Below are 19,960 nucleotides of genomic sequence, written 5' to 3' on the forward strand. Positions count from 1 at the left end.
GAACAATTGAATAGCAAGAGGTGGATGACTATGAGGTGCAACGGTATGAGAAAAACATTGAAATACGGAAAAGAATATGATCAACACCGAAAGCTTGAATTGGTTCCACCGGAGAAGAAAAAGAATGAAGAATGATGAACTAGAAACTTCGTTAGCATCTTCATGAGCATCACCGGATAAGAAAATTGACGAAAAGGAATGGAGATGCTTTCCATCAATAAAGGATACTTGGATAAGAAATCTGAATCCTTGGAGAAAAACAAAGGGAGGGAGGGTGGGAAAAACAAAGACAATTTGGAATGGATGAAACGAACACCGTTGAGAGGAACTGATACTTGATCTTGCGGATGTTGAAATGATTGGATCCACTTGAGGAGGAGCACACCGGTTAAAAAGGATTGACAGCACAATCTCGATGATCAAGAAGGATTAGTATTCACATCGAAGTATGAGAACACCGTTTCAAAAAGGTATGGAATCAACACTTGACATTGAAGCAACTCGAATACCACAACTCAAAACAAAAACAAAGGGTTGGCTTGCGGAATAAGCCAGAACAAACATATGATAGAGATTTCGCCCGAAGTTTTTGTGGTGGGGCCTACACGGGCTCGATCGTACAGCACCATCATGTACAAGGTAGTGCACATGACATACGAAGCGTCCCCGAGTCGGCATAGCCAAGGACTCTTTAAGACACAATGAGACCACTGTAAAACCGACCGTGAATAGGCGGACCACTAGACGTCGAACCCCAATTTCATATCATACATCTGTCGGAAAGATATCCTAAGAGCTACTTGAATTCCCACCTATGAAACTCCCGAACCTTTCCGGTTATGCAATCAGGTGTTGGGGATACAGGGGAAGCATAATATCTCACCCAAATCTAGCAAATCCTACATCCAGCTGTATCCATCCTTCAACACATAACCAAGAAACCTTCGGAAATCATCTACCTCAACCTTCGAAAAGCATCCGTTATACAAGTTATGGCGATACTCCCGAACTCCCGCCCCAGTACTGGGTGGCGTCGAGGTTATCTCACCAACGAACTGCATAAAAGAGATTTTCGATGTCGGCGTACTAAACTCAGGTATTCCATAACTGCAACGATAAAATTATGACGACAACACCTCAGAGCTCAACTCCCCGGGACACTTCCACTAAACCCCTGACAGGAGGCACCAAGACAATGTTCTCATCATAAAACCATCGGAACGATTCCAAGATACCCGCGTGATCCTAAAATTTTTTTAGTGAAATTTGAGAAGAGAATAGTCAAAACTCTACGTCAGGATGCCTTACCAGAGCGATGAGAAGACTGGTAAGTAAAAAGAATTCCTAAACTCTCCGATATATAATTCCTAACTGACTCAAAACATTTTTTCTAGACACAACTCGGCCGCTAAAACGATCAAGCAATGGAGCTCCTAAGGTCGGGGAAGGCTCTGATACCAACTTGTAACACCCTCGATGCGACTATATCTCCCACGTGTCGAGGCACGACTTAGAGGCATAATCGCATTGAAGGCATATGTCGCAAGTGAGGTAATCTTCACACAACCCATGTAATACATAAGGGAAAGAGATACATAGTTGGCTTACAATCGCCACTTCACACAAATACATGAATAAAGCATTACATCAACCAAATACAAACAGGGTCCGACTATGGAACCAAAATAAAAGAAGAACCCCAAATGCGACAAAGGCCCCCGACCGACCCCAACTGGGCTCCACTACTGATCAACTAAAACGAAACAACACAATGACAAGATCTTCATCGAGCTCCTCCTGAGCTTGGTTGCATCATCTGCACGGACTCATCGGCACCTGCAAGCTGGTTTTGGAAGTATCTGTGAGCCACAGGGACTCAGCAATCTCGCACCCTCGCGATCAAGACTATATAAGCTTATGGGTAAGGTAAAAGGTATGAGGTGGAGCTGCAGCAAGCGACTAGCATATATGGTGGCTAACATACGCAAATGAGAGCGAGAAGAGAAGGCAAGCACGGTCGATAAAAGTATGATCAAGAAGTGATCCTATAGCAACCTACGTCAAGCATAACTCCAACAACCGTGTTCACTTCCCGGACACCGCCGGAAAGAGACCATCACGGTTACACACGCTATTGATTCATTTTAATTAAGGTCAAGTTCAGGTTTTCTACAGCCGGACGTTAACAAATTCCCATCTGCCCATAACCGCGGGCATGGCTTTCGAAAGTTCAAATCCCTGCAGGGGTGTCCCAACTTAGCCCATCACAAGCTCTCACGGTCAACGAAGGAATAGACCTCCACCCGAGACGTTCCGATCAGACTCGGTATCCCGGTACTCCAAGACATCCTCGACAATGGTAAAACAAGTCCAGCAAGACCACCCGATGCGCCGACATCCCGATAGGAGCTGCACATATCTCGTTCTCAGGGCACACCGGATAAGCTAAGCGTACGGGAGCCAACGTAACCCAAGTTGCCAAGGGACGGCCCCGCACGGTGCTCTGGGTTGGACCAACACTTAGACAAGCACTGGCCCGGGGGGGTTAAAATAAAGATGACCCTTGGGCGCGCGACCCCCAAGGGAAAAGAAAAGGCTGGGTGGCAAATGGTAAAACCAAGGTTGGGCCTTGCCGGAGGAGTTTTATTCAAAGCGAACTGTCAAGGGGTTCCCATTATAACCCAACCGCGTAAGGAACGCAAAATTCGGGAACATTACCCCGATATGACAGAAACTAGGGCGGCAAGAGTGGAACAAAACACCAGGCATAAGGCCGAGCCTTCCACCCTTTACCAAGTATATAGATGCATTAATTAAATAAGATATATTGTGATATCCCAACAAGTAAATAAAAGTCCCGACAAGGAACAACATCTCCATGTTCCAACATGGAACAAACTTCAATCTTCACCTGCAACTAACAACGCTATAAGAGGGGCTGAGCAAAGCGGTAACATAGCCAATCAACGGTTTGCTAGGACATGGTGGGTTAGAGGTTCAACATGGCAATTTGGGAGGCTGACAAGCAAAAGGTAGGCATCGTAGCATTGGCATAGCAAAAGAGCGAGCATCTAGCATAGCAAAGATAGTAGTGATTTCAAGGGTGTGGTCATCTTGCCTGAGATCCCGCAAGGAAGAAGAACGAGTCCATGAAGAAGACAAACGAACGTAGACAAACGGGTCCTCACAAACACGACGTTATCGGAACCAACCCGAAGAAGCAATCACCGGAAAAGAAGCACACAACATAGTAAACAACCAACACATCAACATGGCATGATGCACAAACGAGTATGATGCATGTCCGGTTTAATGAAGCATGGCATGGCAAAGGGCCCAAACAATCCTACAAATTAGTGGAGCTCAATATGCAACGGGTTGCATATTGACGAAACACCACATCAATTATTTAGTTCTCTCTCGTTTATGTACCCCAACAATATTAAATGTTGATTAACATGGCAAGAGGTGAAGCACAACAAAACTACCTATCTAGGCAAATTTAAATGAGGCCGGAAGCAACGAACAACAATTCCGGAAACTCCTCATGAGCATAAATTAGGTTTGGTACTGTTCTGCCCTAAACAATATTTTAGAGTTGTTAAACATGCAAGATGATGCCACCACGTTAAACTAGGCATTTTTCTACCCCATTTACATATAAAGATTATTAAAAACGGAGCTACGGTTATTTAGTTATGAATTAAATCATTTTAGCATGGCATAGGAGCAAATTAATGCAAACAACATTTTAAATATTTCAAACATAGATGAAAGTTGGATATTATTAATCTACACAAAATTCTGAGCAAGTTTTATATATAAATCATTTTAATCCGATGCACCATTTGTGAGTTATTAAATGCATGAACTAGGGGGACTATACTGCAAAACTGCTGTCTCAGGAATAATAGGAAAAATCCCAGGCGCTGAAAAAAACACATCACGGGCCAAATCTGAGGTAAGCCCAACAGTGAGGAAAAAAATAGAGGAGGGGGCGCTGGGGTCGGCTCACCCAGTGGGCCTTGGCCCGGTTCGCTGGAGAGGCCACGACAGGCCGGATCTGACGAAGAGGAGGCGTGCTGGGCCGGAGGCGAGCGAGGCTGGACCGCGGGGAGGACGACTGGGCCGGCGCGGTGCGGATCTGGCCCGACTGGCCTGGCGCTGCGCTGCGCTAGGCTGGTCGGGGAAGCAGGCCGGCGATGAAGGGCCGGACGAAGGGGAGCTGGGCCTGGTGCGGAGGCTGGGCCGGACCAGGTCGCGGTCAACGGCGGACGCACTCGTCGTCCTCCTCGACAGGAGAAAGAGCGAGGCCATGGTGGCGGCGGTGGCGGCTCGATCCGGCGACGGCGGCCGGCGTCAGGAGCGGGGAAGGTAGGGACGGACGGGAATGGCCTGGAGGGGCTCGGGGCGCTGCGGATCCGAGGAGGATGGCGCCGGATCCAGCCAGGGCGAGGCGGCGGAGGTCCGGCGACGTGCGGCAGACGGCGGCTCCGGCCGGCGAGCTCAACGGCGGTGGAGCAAGGACAGCGAGGCGCGAGGCGCTGGCGACGGGCGACGCTCGGGCTGGGTGGCGGCGCGGTCGGGCTCGCGCGGGTCAGATCTGGGCCCCGCGGGCCGGCGGCGAAGTGGGCGCAGGGGAGGTGAGGTGGCGGCTTCTGATTGGAGGATAGGGGCGGCGGGGCTGACGTGGCGCCTTCTGATTGGCTGGAGTGAGGTGGCGCGCGGGGGCGGACATGTCCGGTGTAGCGCGGACGCGTCCGGTGGCGCGGGGAGGAGTGGATCTAGGGTTTAGACTGCGAAATGATCCGAAATTTCGGGGAGGGGTGCTCTTTTATAGGTAGAGGGAGCTAGGAGAGTCCAAATGAGGTGTGGTTTTCGGCCACGCGATCGTGATCGAATGACCGAGATGATGGAGTAGAGTTAGGTGGGTTTTGGGCCAAATTGGAAGGGTGTTGGGCTGCAACACACACGAGGCCTTTTCGGTCCCTCGGTTAACCGTTGGAGTATCAAACGGAGTCCAAATGGTACGAAACTTGACAGGCGGTCTACCGGTAGTAAACCAAGGCCGCTTGGCAGGACTCGGTCCAATCCGGAAATGTTTAATCCCCACACATGAAAGAAAGGTAGAAATGACCACCGGAGAAAAACGGAACGCCGGATTGCAAAGCGGACAACGGGGAAAATGCTCGGATGCGTGAGACGAACACGTATGCAAATGAAATGCGCATGATGACATGATATGCAATGCATGACACGCAAGGAATGACAAGGCAACACCAGCGAATAACTGAACGACACCTGGCATATCGGTCTCGGGGCGTTACACATTTCTTTCGTGATCCTTCCATGTTCATCATGCGTCTTCTTGGTGTTTCTAGTGCTAACTTGTTTTTTTGTTTGTAGCTCAATATTGCACAAAACTTGTTCCAAGGAGAGGAGAAGAAGACCAAGAAAGGAAAGATCAAGAAAGAGAGACCATTTACCTTGCCTCATTGCTATGAACAGTTGAAGGGTGATGAAAAATGGAAGCCCCGTGATGCTATCGATGATGATGAGAGCAACAAGCACAAGCAAACTATTGATTTGGATGATGATGAGGAGGAGGCATCAAGTGATGACGGCAAGAGAAGCTCTACACCAAACTCGGTTTTGTACTCCAAGCCAAAAAGACCGGATGGATGCAAGAAAGACACACACAAAAATAGGAAGAGAAAAGGGGGTGACGAGCTAAAAAATGCTATGGAAGCTATTGGGAAGGCAAGAAAGGAAGCGAATGAGGTGAGGAAGATGGCAAGGAACCAAGATGCCGCGACCGAGGAGAGGAGGTTGGCGGCCAAGGAGAGGAGGGTGGCGGCCGAGGAGAGGAGGTTGGCGGCCAAGGATAGGAGGGTGGCGGCCGAGGAAAGGAAGGTAGCATTGGAGGAGAGAAAGGTGGCCATGGAGGAGCGAACTAGGTTGTTGGAATGGGAGAAGTACTTGTTCTTCATGGACACATCTACCCTCGACGAGAAGCAAAAGGAGTACGTCAATCTTTCCCGTGAAGAAGTCTTGGTCCAAAAAAGAGCCATGGTTGGCGGTGGCATAGGCGGCATGGGAGGCGGTGGCATGGGCGGCGAGGGCATGGGTGGCATGGGAGGCATCAGTGGCTTTAGAGCTACCATGGGCGGCATGGGTGGCATCGGAGCTACCATGGAGGCCATGGGAGGCATGGATGGCTTTGGAGCTACCATGGGAGGTATGGGTTTTGCGTCTCTCATGGGAGGCATGGGAGCACCTCCGGGCGGCATGGGCGGAATGTCTTCCGGTGTGCCTCATCACACACCTTCCACCAACACCTTCCGAGCTCCACATGATGGTGCGGCGCGCGACGATTAAGAGGAGCAGGAAGAATCGTCTTCGAGTGAGGATGATGAATCGGAGGAAGAGGAGGATGAAGACGAGGATGAGGCATGATTGTTGATGGGCCATTCGTTTGTGTGAACTTTTATGTCATGAACTTGGTACGGATTTTAAACTTGGTTGAATGATGTCGTGGGCATGAATTTAAACTTTTATGTCATGAACTTGTTTGGGTGATTTTAAACTATGCCATGTCTTTGTTTTGATGTTTGAAATATCATCATCATCTTCAAAATGCAACATATGACAAGCGTCGGCTACTCGTGCGCGCTGCAGTTTTAGCGCGTCTGTTGGAGCGGCTTGGGCGCGCTATAATTTGCAGCGGCCGCTGGAGCAAGCGCTCCTCGCCGCGCAAAAACTCATGATCAGCATTGCTGCAAACGCTTTTTTAGCGCGCGCGGCTGTTGGAGATGTTTTTAACGTGGGACCCGTTTGTACGTGCGTAAGTGAGAGAGGGGACTGGGTATCTGGGAACAGATCACGAACTGAAATTGGAGGACCCTCGCAAGGGCGGACTACCTATCTGAATCTCCTCTCTGAAAAGAGAAAAACCCTATCTTCCTCCTCTCTGAATCTTGTGCTTGTTCTTGAGGCCGTACTGAATTCTCCCCCACTCGACGAGTAATACTAGAGCGTGTGGTGTGAGCCTCTCCTGTGACTAGTTGTTGGGGCGCGCCCATGGCACGCCGCCTAAGTGGCAGCTGGTGCGGTGCTAGGTAGATGAGCACCCTTTCAGCTGGTTGTGTTCTAATTGATAGCACACATGCATATATAACTTAGAATTTTTTGAATGAATGACAACCAAGTCTTAGAGCTGAAAGTATAAACCAAGGGAAGTAGTAGTGCTGCTTACAAGATGCATTCCACATACTGTGGCTTGTCCAAAAGTGTATCAAGATCGACAAATAAACGGCAGAAATCACATATTTGACCTGAGGTCCAAATCAAATCACAAACTGACCTCGTTCCGAAATTTTTTCACTCTGTTGACCCTTTCGTGTGGCGTCCGACAGCTGGGCGCCACACACTACTATGCAGCGCCTCTCTCTTGGGCGTCGCACCTCGTGCCAGCGTGGCAGCCCTGGTCCAGTTGCGGCCCCACAGACAGCACTGCAGCGCCTCAGACTTAGGCGCCACACTTGTAATGTGCAGCGCCTAGCTCTTGGGCGCTACATAGTGAGTTAAAGCGCATCGGCCCAGCCCGGCCAGGCAGTACTTCCCCCTCTCCGCTCTCTGGACAGAGAGCAGCGGCGGCTCCCCCATCGAACCCCCCCCACATCCCTCTCAGATCTGAAGATTTGATCCGTGGATTCGATCTCCAATCCATCCTACTAGGTAAACTCCTCCGTTCCCTTTCTTTTCCTCCGTAAATTTGTTGCCATTTTAGAGATTTGACCAAGATTTGATGGAACCCTTGATTTGCTTGATTTAGGATGTGTAGTCATAGTGGTAGTACCGTAGTGTTGTTGCTTAGTTCACAATATATAGTTCTTGTTAGTGAAACCCTAGATTGTTTTGTTTATATATATATATATATGAGATGCCTATTTATATAGATAACAATGAAATGTTGAGTTTTGTAGAGATATATGATCTGTTTTTTAGATATATATTAGATGTTGATTTTATTTGAAATATTAGATGTTGAGTTTATTTGAACACATATGACATATTCATTGTGTGAGAAGGAGATGTTGAGATTCTTGTAATTGAACACATATTAGATGTTTAGTGTATACCGATATTTGAGATGAAGATGAACTCATATATGTTTATTGTTTGAACTTTGTAAGGATGGTTTGGCTTCTCGACGATGTCTACGACACGAAACACCGGGCCTACATGATGCGCGAGAAGGAGATGGTAATAACGAGTAATCTAAATATTTTGCCTTAAGTTGAAATTTACATGCCCTAAGATTTATCATTACTTGTTTTTTGCAGAAGCTTGAACCTTTGAAGATTCGGTATCACGGGGTCTCTGGTCCTGCCATGCCTTACGATGAGCGGTACACACCGTACATCAAGCAGGCAGGACTACTCCCATGGATTCAGTTGGTCAGCCGGTCCACGCCGAATCTGAATGCTCCACTGGTGTCCGCTCTTGCTGATCGGTGGAGGCCGGAGACGCATAGTTTCCATCTTCGGACTGGGGAGATGACCGTGACGCTCGAGGATGTCTCATTGATCACCGGTCTTGCTATCGATGGGATGCCTCTCTGTATGAGCACTGATTCTGATGGGTGGCGTGAGCAGATGATTGCTCTTATCGGTATGGCTCCTACCGAGGCTGAGGCTGATGTAGAGGAGGGAGAAGAGAAGAAGAAGAAGAAGGAAAGGAAAGCAGCCGGAGCTGCTTTCACGTGGATTCAAACTCACTTTGCGACGTGCCCTCCGGATGCCACTGATGACGTGATCCAGACACATGCTCGTGTCTACATGTGGTATGTTGTGTCGAGGACTTTGTTTCCTGACTCCACTGGCAAGAACGCTCCATGGATGTGGCTGAAGGCGTTGACCGTCTTCGATAGCAAATGGAGCTGGGGTTCAGCGACTCTTGCCTACTTGTACCGACAGGTAGTTGGTCTGTTTTGTGATCAACTCATTTCTTCATTAGCAATGCAAGCTTGCTGTCAAGTTAACATTGTTTTTCTTTCATATGCAGCTGGACGATGCGTGTTGCAGGATCACAGATAGTGCAGGCATTGGTGGTAATATGCTTCTACTTTCTGTATGGAGCTGGGAGCGTCTGCCTGTTGGACGCCCGAAGAGCGTCAGGTTTAATCCTTGGTATGAAGATGAAGATGACGAATTACGGCGCCCACTTGGGCTTACAAGTGGGATGTGGTTTCCGAGATGACGAACGATGGCAATCTCATGTACCAGAAGTACGTTGCCGAGTTGGACACGATTACGCCTGAGCAGGTAACGAGGTCATTACTTCAGTCATTTCTCATGTTTGCCTGAAAAAATTCACCAATTTTGCATTGTTGCCCTATTTCATAGGTGGAATGGCAGCCATATGGCGCCGATGACAGACTTGGGTACACCCTGGAGTTTACCATCAACCCGATGTGCTTGCGGGATAGGGATCTCTGGCGTATGCGGTGCCCACTGATATGCAACTGGGCTGTTGAGTTTCATTTGCCACATCGCGTGTGTCGTCAGTTTGGTCTGTTCCAGCCTCACCCGCCGGAATGGGTGGATACGGACAAAGCACTTCATAGGTAAGACAGCATGAACCGTATTGACTAAGCATCATCACTCCTTGATTTTGCTAATGTTTGGTTTTCTACCATGTAGGTTGGACAGGAGAAGGCAGCGGAAGATAAAGGACTGGGACAAGCATCATGCTTCGTATGTTACCTGCTTCCAGCTTTGTGTGGAGGAAGCTCGTAGCAGTGCACGCGCCAAGCTTCGTGAGCATAGTCCACTTGCTTTTGATAACTACATACGATGGCTTCTTGAAAATACTCGAGTTGAGATATGCCCGCCGGCATATAATGAGGATATTCTTGAAGAACCCGTAAACTTTGAGGATCTATCAAAGGGGAAGTACAACAGAGATGTCAGGGTAGGGCACGGAGTCCCTGCTGTTCCAGTGATTAACTATGTGGTAAAGTGTTTCTTCTTTACTTTCCCGTTGGCCGTATTACACATGTTTGAATGGCTAACGTGTTCATTCTTTCTCATCCGCAGCGCACCGAGATCAAGAAAGCAGCTAATGAGAGCCAGTCTATTCTGGAGGAAACACCGGTTGGAAAAGGCAATGATGATGGTCCACTACGAGCATTCCTCAAGGTACAAATCACATTCACTATGAGAGGTAGTCTATGTTGCGGAGTTTCATATCTTCCACACTTGTTCATGTTACAGCGTCAGGCCAGGAAGTTAAGGCGGTTATCAAATCTTCTCGGTTGCCGTGATCCCGAAATTGATGAACCATCTGCCTCTAGGTCTGGTACACCATCAGACCCCTCATCTCACCATCAGAGGGACGATGTGAGTTCCTCATATGCTTATCAGGATGATGAGGGTGGGGTCACTCAAGAGGTATGACTAATCCTTTAGATGTGATTCTCACTTGATTACGACGTCGGTCTTCACCATATTGTTTGATTGTGTGATAGGGCGATGAGCTTGATGATGACATGACTTTGGCGAACGCTCAACTTCGGTCCCCATATGTGTTCAAGCCTAGGCAGCCCAGACGCCGGTACACGCCCAACGACTTTGACAACAGAGGCAACCCAAAGGTGGTCGTAGGGACCTCGCGGATGGCTAGCTTGGATCATGAGGCGGAGGCGGAGGCGGAGGAGGAAGTGCAGGAAGAGGAGGCTCGTCCATCCAGGAAGAAGAAGATTGCCTGCAGGCGTGGCACCAGGAACACACGCGGAAGGCATTAGTGTTTGTTACTATGGAAATGCTCTCTTGTAGCCGTTTCGTTAGGTTGATGAACTTGTTGGGTTATGTTATATGTTGGTGAACTCTTACTATTGTGGTATTTGTGTTGTTCTAAATGATGTGATGTTCAAATTATTAGTTGTCTTTGTTCAGTATTTGTCCTAAATGATGTTGTCTTTGTTCAGTTGAATTGTTCAGTATTTGTATTTGCCAAAATGGAATCTATTTCTGCAGTTTGGTAGTTAACATCACTGCAGCGCCTGACAGTCAGGCGCTGCACTGTACTATGCAGCGCCCAAAGCCTAGGCGCTGCACCTCACAGTGCAGCGCCCGTCCCATAGGCGCTGCTTCACTGGCCATGGGTGCCCATAGGGCCACAGAAGGCTTTGAGCACTGACGATCCACGAAAATTACCAAGTCATAGTGCAGCGCCCCAGAGCAAGGCGCTGCACTTTACAGAGCAAGGCGCTGCACTTTACCAAGTCATAGGGCCACAGAAGCTTCCAGTATGTTTTCTGCCCAAAAAAATGCTAAGTGAATGTGCAACGCCCAAGGGATAGGCGCTGCTCTGTACTGTGCAGCGCCCAAGCGTGAGGCGCTGCACATTACAGTGCAGCGCCCCTCCCTTAGGCGCTGGAGACTGACTTAGCAAATTTTCGGGTGCAAAAGCTCCTGGAACGCTTCTGTTGCTCTCTGGACTGGGATGTCCAGCAGTGCAGCGCCTAAGGGAGAGCGCCTCTCCCTTAGGCGCTGCACTGCTGGACATCCCAGTCCAGAGAGCAACAGAAGCGTTCCAGGCGCTCTCCCTTAGGCGCTGCACTGCTGGACATCCCAGTCCAGAGAGCAACAGAAGCGTTCCAGGAGCTTTTGCACCCAAAAATTTGCTAAGTCAGTCTGCAGCGCCTAAGGGAGGGGCGCTGCACTGTAATGTGCAGCGCCTCGGCCTTAGGCGCTGCACTATCTGCTGTTTTCATATACAAAGTGATTTTTATGTTTTGTGATTCACATAGATGGCACATAATCATATCCAAATCACATGTAGTAGTCCAAATCACATACTCATACACACATAGCAATAGAGTTGTCCAATCACATAGTCATACACAAACATTTAGCCAAAAAGACATAGTCATTTACATCTCATATCACATAGTAGCACACATTTTGGTTCATAGAAAAGGTCATGGTCCTTGTCCCTTCTTCTTCCTCTCTTCTTCTTCTTCTTCTTCTTCTTCTTCCTCTCCCTCCTCCGACCACCAAGGGAGCTCACCTTTCGCCTCTGTGTCCTCCATCCCCCTTCATTGTTTCCATACCTATGAAAATGTCAATATAATAGTTAGTCACACAATGCAAAATGACAACACAAGCATTGAGCCAAAAGAACAAGATCATAGTAAGTCACATACGGCAATGGTCCATTGAGCCAAGTGAACATTCCTCCACCACGGCCGCTGCCAAGGCCAAGATCACCACCACTGTCTCTACCACCACCACGGCCTAGACCACCACCATGGCCTCTACCGCCACCATGGCCTCTACCGCCACCACGGCCTAGACCACCACCACGGCCTCTGCCACCACCACGGCCAAGACCGTCATGATTGAGAACTCGGACTCCCTCACGGTAAGAGGGTGATTGACGTCCACATTCCTAACCGGGCTGCATTTAACAAGTGCGAGCATGGGAGATGAAGCAACGATGGCCTCATGCAGCTACAATCACACCGTGTTAGGGAGACCTTGAAAGCGCGGCCTCCGTGTTGGTGGCCATCATTTGTGGTTCCTCCAGGCTCTTTCACCTCATACTTCCACTCGCTGTCATCATATAGTACAGCTTCTTGGGAGTCTGCCTTTCGTGATTGAAAGTCCAACCATTCTTCAACCTTTGGTGGGAAATAGTACTTGTGCTTATCCTTGTTCTCACCAGCAATCTGCTTATCCGTCTCCATTGAATACTTCAAAAAGTATCCATTCATCTTGTCAAATGTGTATTGAACTATTGCCGTCACGGGTAATGCACGTACACCCTTGAGCACCTTATTGAAGCATTCTGCCATATTGCTTGTCATTTGACCGTACCTTCGGCCATCTTCATCGAAAGCACGTGCCCACATATTCCTTTCGACAATGTTCTTACTGAGAAATTCATGACCACCGGGGTCAAGTTTCTTGTGTCTGAGCAATGCATTGAACAATGTGGCAAACCGCTTGTTGGTGAAAGCGAGACAACAATCTTGAAGATCATCGGCCAACTCCTTGATACCACATGCCCTATAGAAGTTTGCACAAAAGTGCCTCATGCACCATCGATGGTGCAACTTTCTATGTCCGGGAATGTCAACCACCACCGTAGTGAGAATTCCTAGATGGCGATCCGATATGACACAAATTTCCCTTTCAGCCGGTAATACCCTTGTTCTCAATTGACGCAAGAACCACTCCCAGTTATCATTGTTCTCCACCTCAACCAAAGCGAAAGCCAAAGGCAACACCCGGTTATTGGCATCACTTACTATTGCAACCAATAAAGTGCCCTTGTATTGTCCGGTCAAGAACGTGCCATCAATGGCGATGACGGGCCGACAATGCTCAAAAGCCCTCATGCATTGCTCAAAGGCCCAAAATGCATGGCCAAATACTCGGACGGTCCTCCCGTTGTGAATCAATGTTTGGTGCCCATGAGGCTCAACCACGTGAACCATGCCTGGGTTTGTGGTGGCCATAGCTAACAACAACCTAGGGAGTCGGTTGTATGCTTCCTCCCAATTGCCATACAACATCTTGAATGCGGCTTGCTTTGCCTTCCATGCCTTGTCGTACTTCACCTTGTAATGAAAGATGGCTTTCACAAGGTCAATGACACTCTTGATGCTCATTGTTGGAAGTGTGGATATTTGGTTGGAAAGCCTATAAGCGATGAACTCGGACGTGAGTTGTCTGTGTTGTTGGTACACAAGCTTGCCATCCGCATTCTTGTGCCGGCACATGTGATTTGGTAGACAACTCACTATGCGCCAAGTGGGACCTTCTTTCCATGGCCTTGCACGCACAATCCATGGACAACTTGGCACTTCACATTTGACCGTGTAACGCACATTGACGTCCGAGTTGGCCACTTTATGTGGATGATAATGCGTAACCGAGTAGTTGTCGAGCCACATCTTCAATTCCAAGAAGGATTGAAACTCACAACCGGGATATATCCCGTTCTTGCCGTCTTCCAAATCACGGTGAGAACTTGGCCTAGCTCCAAGAGATATGCATTTGCCACCATCCACAACGGCTTCATCCGCGAGACTAAGATCCTTAAACAATGGTGTCTTGTGATCCCGCCCGAATACCTTCTTGAATGCTTGGGCCTCCTTCGGTGTGAACCCCTCCTCATCAACTTCTTCATCGGGACCATTGTCATCCGAGTCTGATGCATATGCACGGGAAAAAGGGATGGATTGGTCCATTGTCTCTTGAACATGATATTGGTCGAGATCACCCACATTGTTGTCATGGAGATCAACTTCGTTGTCATCCTCCTCGTACTCATCATTCTCCTCTTCAAAACCTTCATTTTGGTTGTTTGGAGTCGGGCTCAATGTTGGCCAATCTTGTTGCGTGAAATGAGGTTCACTCATTTGATCTTGGTTCATGGGTGGTGGAGTGCTAGCAACCAACGGGGAGGGGTTCCGGTTCAAGTCCAAATTCAAAGTAGACTCAACCTTCTTGGAGGCAAATAACTCAAGAGCCTTGTCTAGAGATTCGGCAACCGTCTCCTTGTATGCAACCCAACGTTGCTCAGAGTTCACACGCATTGTCTTCCAACGGATGTGCATTCCAAAACCAACATTATGCCTTCCCACGAACTCAACAACGTCACTTGGGTCCATCCAATTCAAATCCTTCCTCACTTGGTCCAAGAGCTCCGCATAGCTTGGACTACTCTCAAACACCATGTCAAGCTCATCCGGGTCCGGCTCAACATTGCCTTTCAAAAAGACCTCTTTATCCACATGATGAACATAAACACATGTTCTCCCCATCCCTACAATAATAAAAAACACACATATATCAAGTAAGTACTTAACAAAAAATATTTGCACAAAATACATATGCCATAACATATATATGAATTAATAACCCTAACCCCCACTTAACAATAACCACAACCCTAACCATAGCATAACCCTAACACCAACATCAAACACACATAACTCTAACCCTAGCATACTATGAAAGCCTAACCAACCCAAATTAGCAAAGAAACATAACATGATTCAATACAAATTTGCAAATCCAAGCCAAAACTAGGGTTTCCCCAAAGTAGCAATATTTGAGCAAATGTGACAATTCCTATGGATGAAAACGAGGGGATCGAAGGAGATTACCTTAAGGGAGGGGTTGGCTTCGAAATCCACGGTCAAATACTTCGGATTTGCAAGATTTGAGAAGGATTTGAGAGGGGGGGAGAGGGGAAGAGAGGAGGGGCGCAAGGCTAAGGGTTTGTGTGGGGTGGGGTGTGTGGGGTGGGGGTGGGATGGGAGAGAGGGTGGGGCCAGCCTAAGTGGAACACAGACTGTGCAGCGCCCAAGAGCTAGGCGCTGCACATTACAAGTGTGGCGCCTAAGTCTGAGGCGCTGCAGTTCTGCCTGTGGGGCCGCAACTGGACCAGGGCTGCCACGCTGGCACGAGGTGCGACGCCCAAGAGAGAGGCGCTGCATAGTAGTGTGTGGCGCCCAGCTGTCGGGCGCCACACGAAAGGGTCAGCAGAGTGATTTTTTTTTGGAACGAGGTCAGTTTGTGATTTGATTTGGACCTCAGGTCGAATATGTGATTTCTGCCCAAATAAACATGCAATCTTAGCACTGTATCTAGCACATCTCATGTCATTGTACTGCAGCCACGAGGACCTGCCACTATAGAGCAACTGCTCATCTGCCCATCATCGAGGTTCTCCAGGCCGAGCTCGTTTTGCTCGCCATCGTATTAGTCCTCGATGCAGTCCACATCTCTCTCACAGGCATCGCAGAAGTAGTGACCATTGCCGTAGAGGATAAACTGGAGCAAGTGTGCGCTGGGGAATTCTAGTTCGCCATAGTGCAAACCAATCGTTGCGCCTGACACCGAGGCCGGCATGGTTGTGGCGCAACGTCTTGAGCAGGCGGAGTTTGTGTGCCGCGCTCCCCTTGCGTGCCCAGAGCACCACCAGCCGCAGCAGCCGCAACATCGATCAACAGCCGAAATAGTATGTCAGAAGGAAGGCAGCGTTGACATTGTTCAGATAATGCACACAAAACTGACTCAATTATGGAGCAGTAAACACACCAGTAGCAGCGTAATTTGGCGGTTTATGATCTACCAAGTATAGAAAAAATATATTTCAATACTATAAGCATGCATTCATTCGAAAAAAAAGATTATTTGGAACTAAAAGGAACAGAAAGGTGGGCATGCTTCTAGTCCATCGGTTAGCAATCTGAACAATCATGAAAATGAGGAGATGTGGAGAGGTGAATGAACTAAACTCCACTTGATGCACTGTAAAAAAAGCATCTGAGCAAAAAGGCACTTGCAGAGACACAGAAAACAGCCTACAGAAGAATTACAACAGAGAAACATAAAACTTATGCTGATTCAGTAATTAAAAAATTTGGCGGACCATGGTAATAATTCAAGAAACTATACTACTTCCATCGTCTGCTTGTCCTATGATAAATTAATAGATTTGTAGAACATGAAGGTACATCCAGGTATAAGCTGATGGCCGGATGGATTAAAAAATCCTCAGTGAAACATTTAAGTATCCGAACAACGGAGGTAACAAACCTAACGGAACTATAAGTGATAATTCTTCAGTTGTCTACGGCACCACATATTTATTTTAAGAAGGGCACTGTCCACCAAATTAACAACACACCTCGTTCTTTGTATATGCGTTAGCATCACATACCTTCTTGAGCATCACACATCTTGGGTTGGCATAGCTAGAGAAATCCTCTTCTCCTAAACATCGCCGAAATCTCTCTCAACTTCTCTAATCTCCCTGATTCATCCCGGTAGCATCAGTTAGCCCAACACTTCCTTTCCTACCTCTCTCTTCTTCACACAGCCACCCCAACCATAGTTGCTCGACCTGCCACCCAGCGTCTCCCTTCACCTGTACCTAGGGCTTCTCTGCATCTCGCCACCCTAGCCAAACAACATTTCAAAAAATGTTGTTTGGGTTAGAAAAATGTAATGATATGGCAAAAATGACTCAATAATGATTGTAAGCAGTGCCTTATATCCTCATTGGATAAGATAAGCATTACAGTACTATATACCATTCTTATTAAACATTGCAGGAGAGAGAGCCCAAATAACGTAATCTGTATTAAACAGATATAGGTACAAAATTGATCTCTGCAAATATCATATCATATCATTTCCAAGAAAAAAACAGATGTGATTTTTAAGAGAATTTACCTTAAGGTTGATTAATGAAAACACGACAAGAGAAGAGCTAAAGATTAATTTAATTAACCTCTATGTCAACTCCAAGCAATCATGTTATATGGGTTAGCCCGTTTGCCGCACCGATACCTGAAGTTCTCATAGGAAGTCTGCAAAGGTGAAAGATTGGATAAATACGAAGTTGCAATGGTTTGAACATTAAGAGTTTTAAAACAAGAGAAAATGAGGAAAGGGAAGTCACCTGATTGTTGCTCTTTAGGTAGCAATGAAAGACAAAAAGACCATGGTGCACTAATGTGAAAACAAATACTGATGTAAATGAGCAAGGCTCGAAAGTGGCTTGCTGACACATCTGAAGTCTGAACACAAAGATGATGCAACATATATCATAATTATATGTAACCGAAAATCAGAAATTCGATAGTATCTGAAACTAAATTTAAAATAATATCAACCAAACCAGTTCATCAAGGTTCGATACATATATACAATCATAGACTCAATACTTATGTTATGACACATTTATTTTGAAATTTACTTATAATAAAACTGAAAAGCATATTAATTGCTGCTGCTACATGATTCCCTTTTGAACTGGAACAGAGGCCTATTATTCGAAAATAAATCAACAGTCTAAATAAGGGAAGCCATCGAGTATTGAGAGGTACTCACCATACCATAGTTTACTTATTATAAAGCTAAACATCGATTAAGTGAAGAGAAAGACTAAACAGATGATTCACGAACAATGACAAACTACCTGCTCACTTAATAGCAACCTGTGAAAAAAAAGCACATGTCAGCACAAAGAGGAGCAGCAGCACATCCTAAGCAAAAATTAACATCTAGCGCAATCAAAATCACCTCCATGGCAGCCATCAGGAGACGGACCAAAGAGGAAGATGAACTAAGAGTGACCTCCATCCTTGGCTGCCTCCCAGACGACGACGTCGGTTCCTGCTCCCTGCAGTGCGCAAAATTCAGCAAGATGCCGAAAGCAATCAACAGACGGCTAAAATCACATTTTACCTGATTCCAACATACATAAAAAAACGTACAATTTCTTTTAGCAATTCATCAAACGATTGGTGTGCACAACCACAACTGGACACATAGAATCTCTGAAGATGTCAAGACAGTCAGCTTCTGCCACCTGAGAGGGATTTCACCGCCCCGAGCTCGAGCTTACGTGAGAGAGGGAGGTAGGCAGTGGGGAGTGGGGTAGAGGTGCAGATTAAAACATGAAGGAAAGGAAGTGGAGACGATGGCTCATATATACGGCCTGCCGTCGCCGGAATCATGGCCGGACGCCGCATGGTCCCCATAGCCCCCGCCGGGGCACCCAACATCGTGGTGGCTATCCGAGCCTGGGACTCCATATCGGCGTTGTCGCACGCGCGGACGGGAGGGCTGGCCCCACGAGACGGAGATGCGCCGCCGCTGCTCTTCCTTTTCTTGCCGCTCCCATCACCGTCACGCGCTGCAACCTGCAAGAGCCTTGTTTGTCCCGCGGCGCCTCCCCTGTGTGTGCTGAGACAAGACCGGGAAGGAATGGGAAGGGGTTGAGGGATCCGACTCACCTCAGATCCTGGCATCCATCCCTGTGGCGGCACCTGTAGCAGATCACAAATCAAAACCGTCGCCGCCGCCTTCTCCTCCCACCCAATCTTCCCTCGAGAAGTCGAGATACATGGCTGGTGGCGTGCTTGCAGTCGTGTCCCCACCTGCTTCTCCTACGCTCCACCTTCTCCTTCTCTTGCGCCCTACCTTCCTAGCCACTGACCGCTGCTCTGCTGCCTCCTCCCGATGGCCAGGAATGGGAACGACCAGAGGTTGCGTGTTTTGGAAGAGGAAGGGGGAAAGGTTGGGGGCTCGAGGCGACTTCCTGTCTCTGTCTCTCCCTTTCTTCTCGATAAAGCAAACGAGAAGTGCGGACCGTCGCTTCAATTGGCCATCGCAAACAGTCACGCCCTGCCGACGTGGACACCGCGAGGCTCTGCCCTTGATGCACACCTTATTGTTTTGGATTACAAATCTTGTGCATCGTGCTGGTCTGTTACAGTATACTTACTGTATGTAGTGATTTGTATGGTCCTGTCACTAACAAGGATGATTGTTTCGCTTGTAGCACAACAATGGGGTGGTGGCGCAGTTGGCTAGCGCGTAGGTCTCATAGCTGAACCGTGAGTTATCCTGAGCTCGAGAGTTCGAGCCTCTCTCACCCCACCTAGAAAAAGGCACCATCGTTGTGATGAAAACGCTCAGTGGCAACTTGGGTCGCCGCAGATATCTGAATATCAGATGAATACGAGCAAATCTGAACATGGTGTTATTTTTTTTCTTTCCACCGGGAATTTGGCAAAGAGACAGCAGAGCAGAGTATTTCTCACACTTGTATGTGTGCATGAGTGAACTTGGCTATGAACTTAAACAGAACTGAGTCAAGCTTCTCTCTAAACATCATTCATCACCACAACCCACCTAGAAAAAGGCACCATCGTTGTGATGAAAACGCTCAGTGGCAACTTGGGTCGCCGCAGATATCTGAATATCAGATGAATACGAGCAAATCTGAACATGGTGTTATTTTTTTTCTTTCCACCGGGAATTTGGCAAAGAGACAGCAGAGCAGAGTATTTCTCACACTTGTATGTGTGCATGAGTGAACTTGGCTATGAACTTAAACAGAACTGAGTCAAGCTTCTCTCTAA

The 19,960-nt window shown here is 47.7% G+C and overlaps 1 protein-coding gene and 1 long non-coding RNA gene across 4 annotated transcripts; one reads left to right on the forward strand and one right to left on the reverse strand.

Annotated features, from left to right (window-relative positions):
* Positions 1-10,067: 10,067 nt before the first annotated feature.
* Positions 10,068-10,816, forward strand: LOC147968094 (uncharacterized). Its single transcript, XM_087522623.1, has 3 exons — positions 10,068-10,202; positions 10,278-10,454; positions 10,532-10,816. Exons 1-3 carry the CDS (start codon positions 10,068-10,070, stop codon positions 10,805-10,807), a joined length of 588 nt encoding a protein of 195 aa, XP_087378749.1. The 3' UTR covers positions 10,808-10,816.
* A 4,790-nt stretch (positions 10,817-15,606) lies between these two features.
* On the reverse strand, positions 15,607-19,724 carry LOC125528049 (uncharacterized). Of its 3 annotated transcripts, none has more exons than XR_015604004.1 (4): positions 18,114-19,724; positions 17,320-18,028; positions 16,747-16,985; positions 15,607-16,151 (listed from the first exon to the last, which is right to left on the reverse strand). It is a non-coding gene; the product is annotated as an uncharacterized LOC125528049 (long non-coding RNA). The 3 variants fall into 3 exon arrangements; XR_007292318.2 differs by lacking the exon at positions 15,607-16,151 and having other exon boundaries at positions 16,645-16,985; positions 17,320-17,398; positions 17,491-18,028; XR_015604003.1 differs by lacking the exon at positions 15,607-16,151 and having other exon boundaries at positions 16,645-16,985.
* Positions 19,725-19,960: the final 236 nt, after the last annotated feature.

The sequence above is a fragment of the Triticum urartu genome, chromosome 5A, assembly GCF_056163025.1.
Source record: "Triticum urartu cultivar PI428250 chromosome 5A, HENAU_Tu73, whole genome shotgun sequence".
Classification (NCBI taxonomy): domain Eukaryota; kingdom Viridiplantae; phylum Streptophyta; class Magnoliopsida; order Poales; family Poaceae; genus Triticum; species Triticum urartu.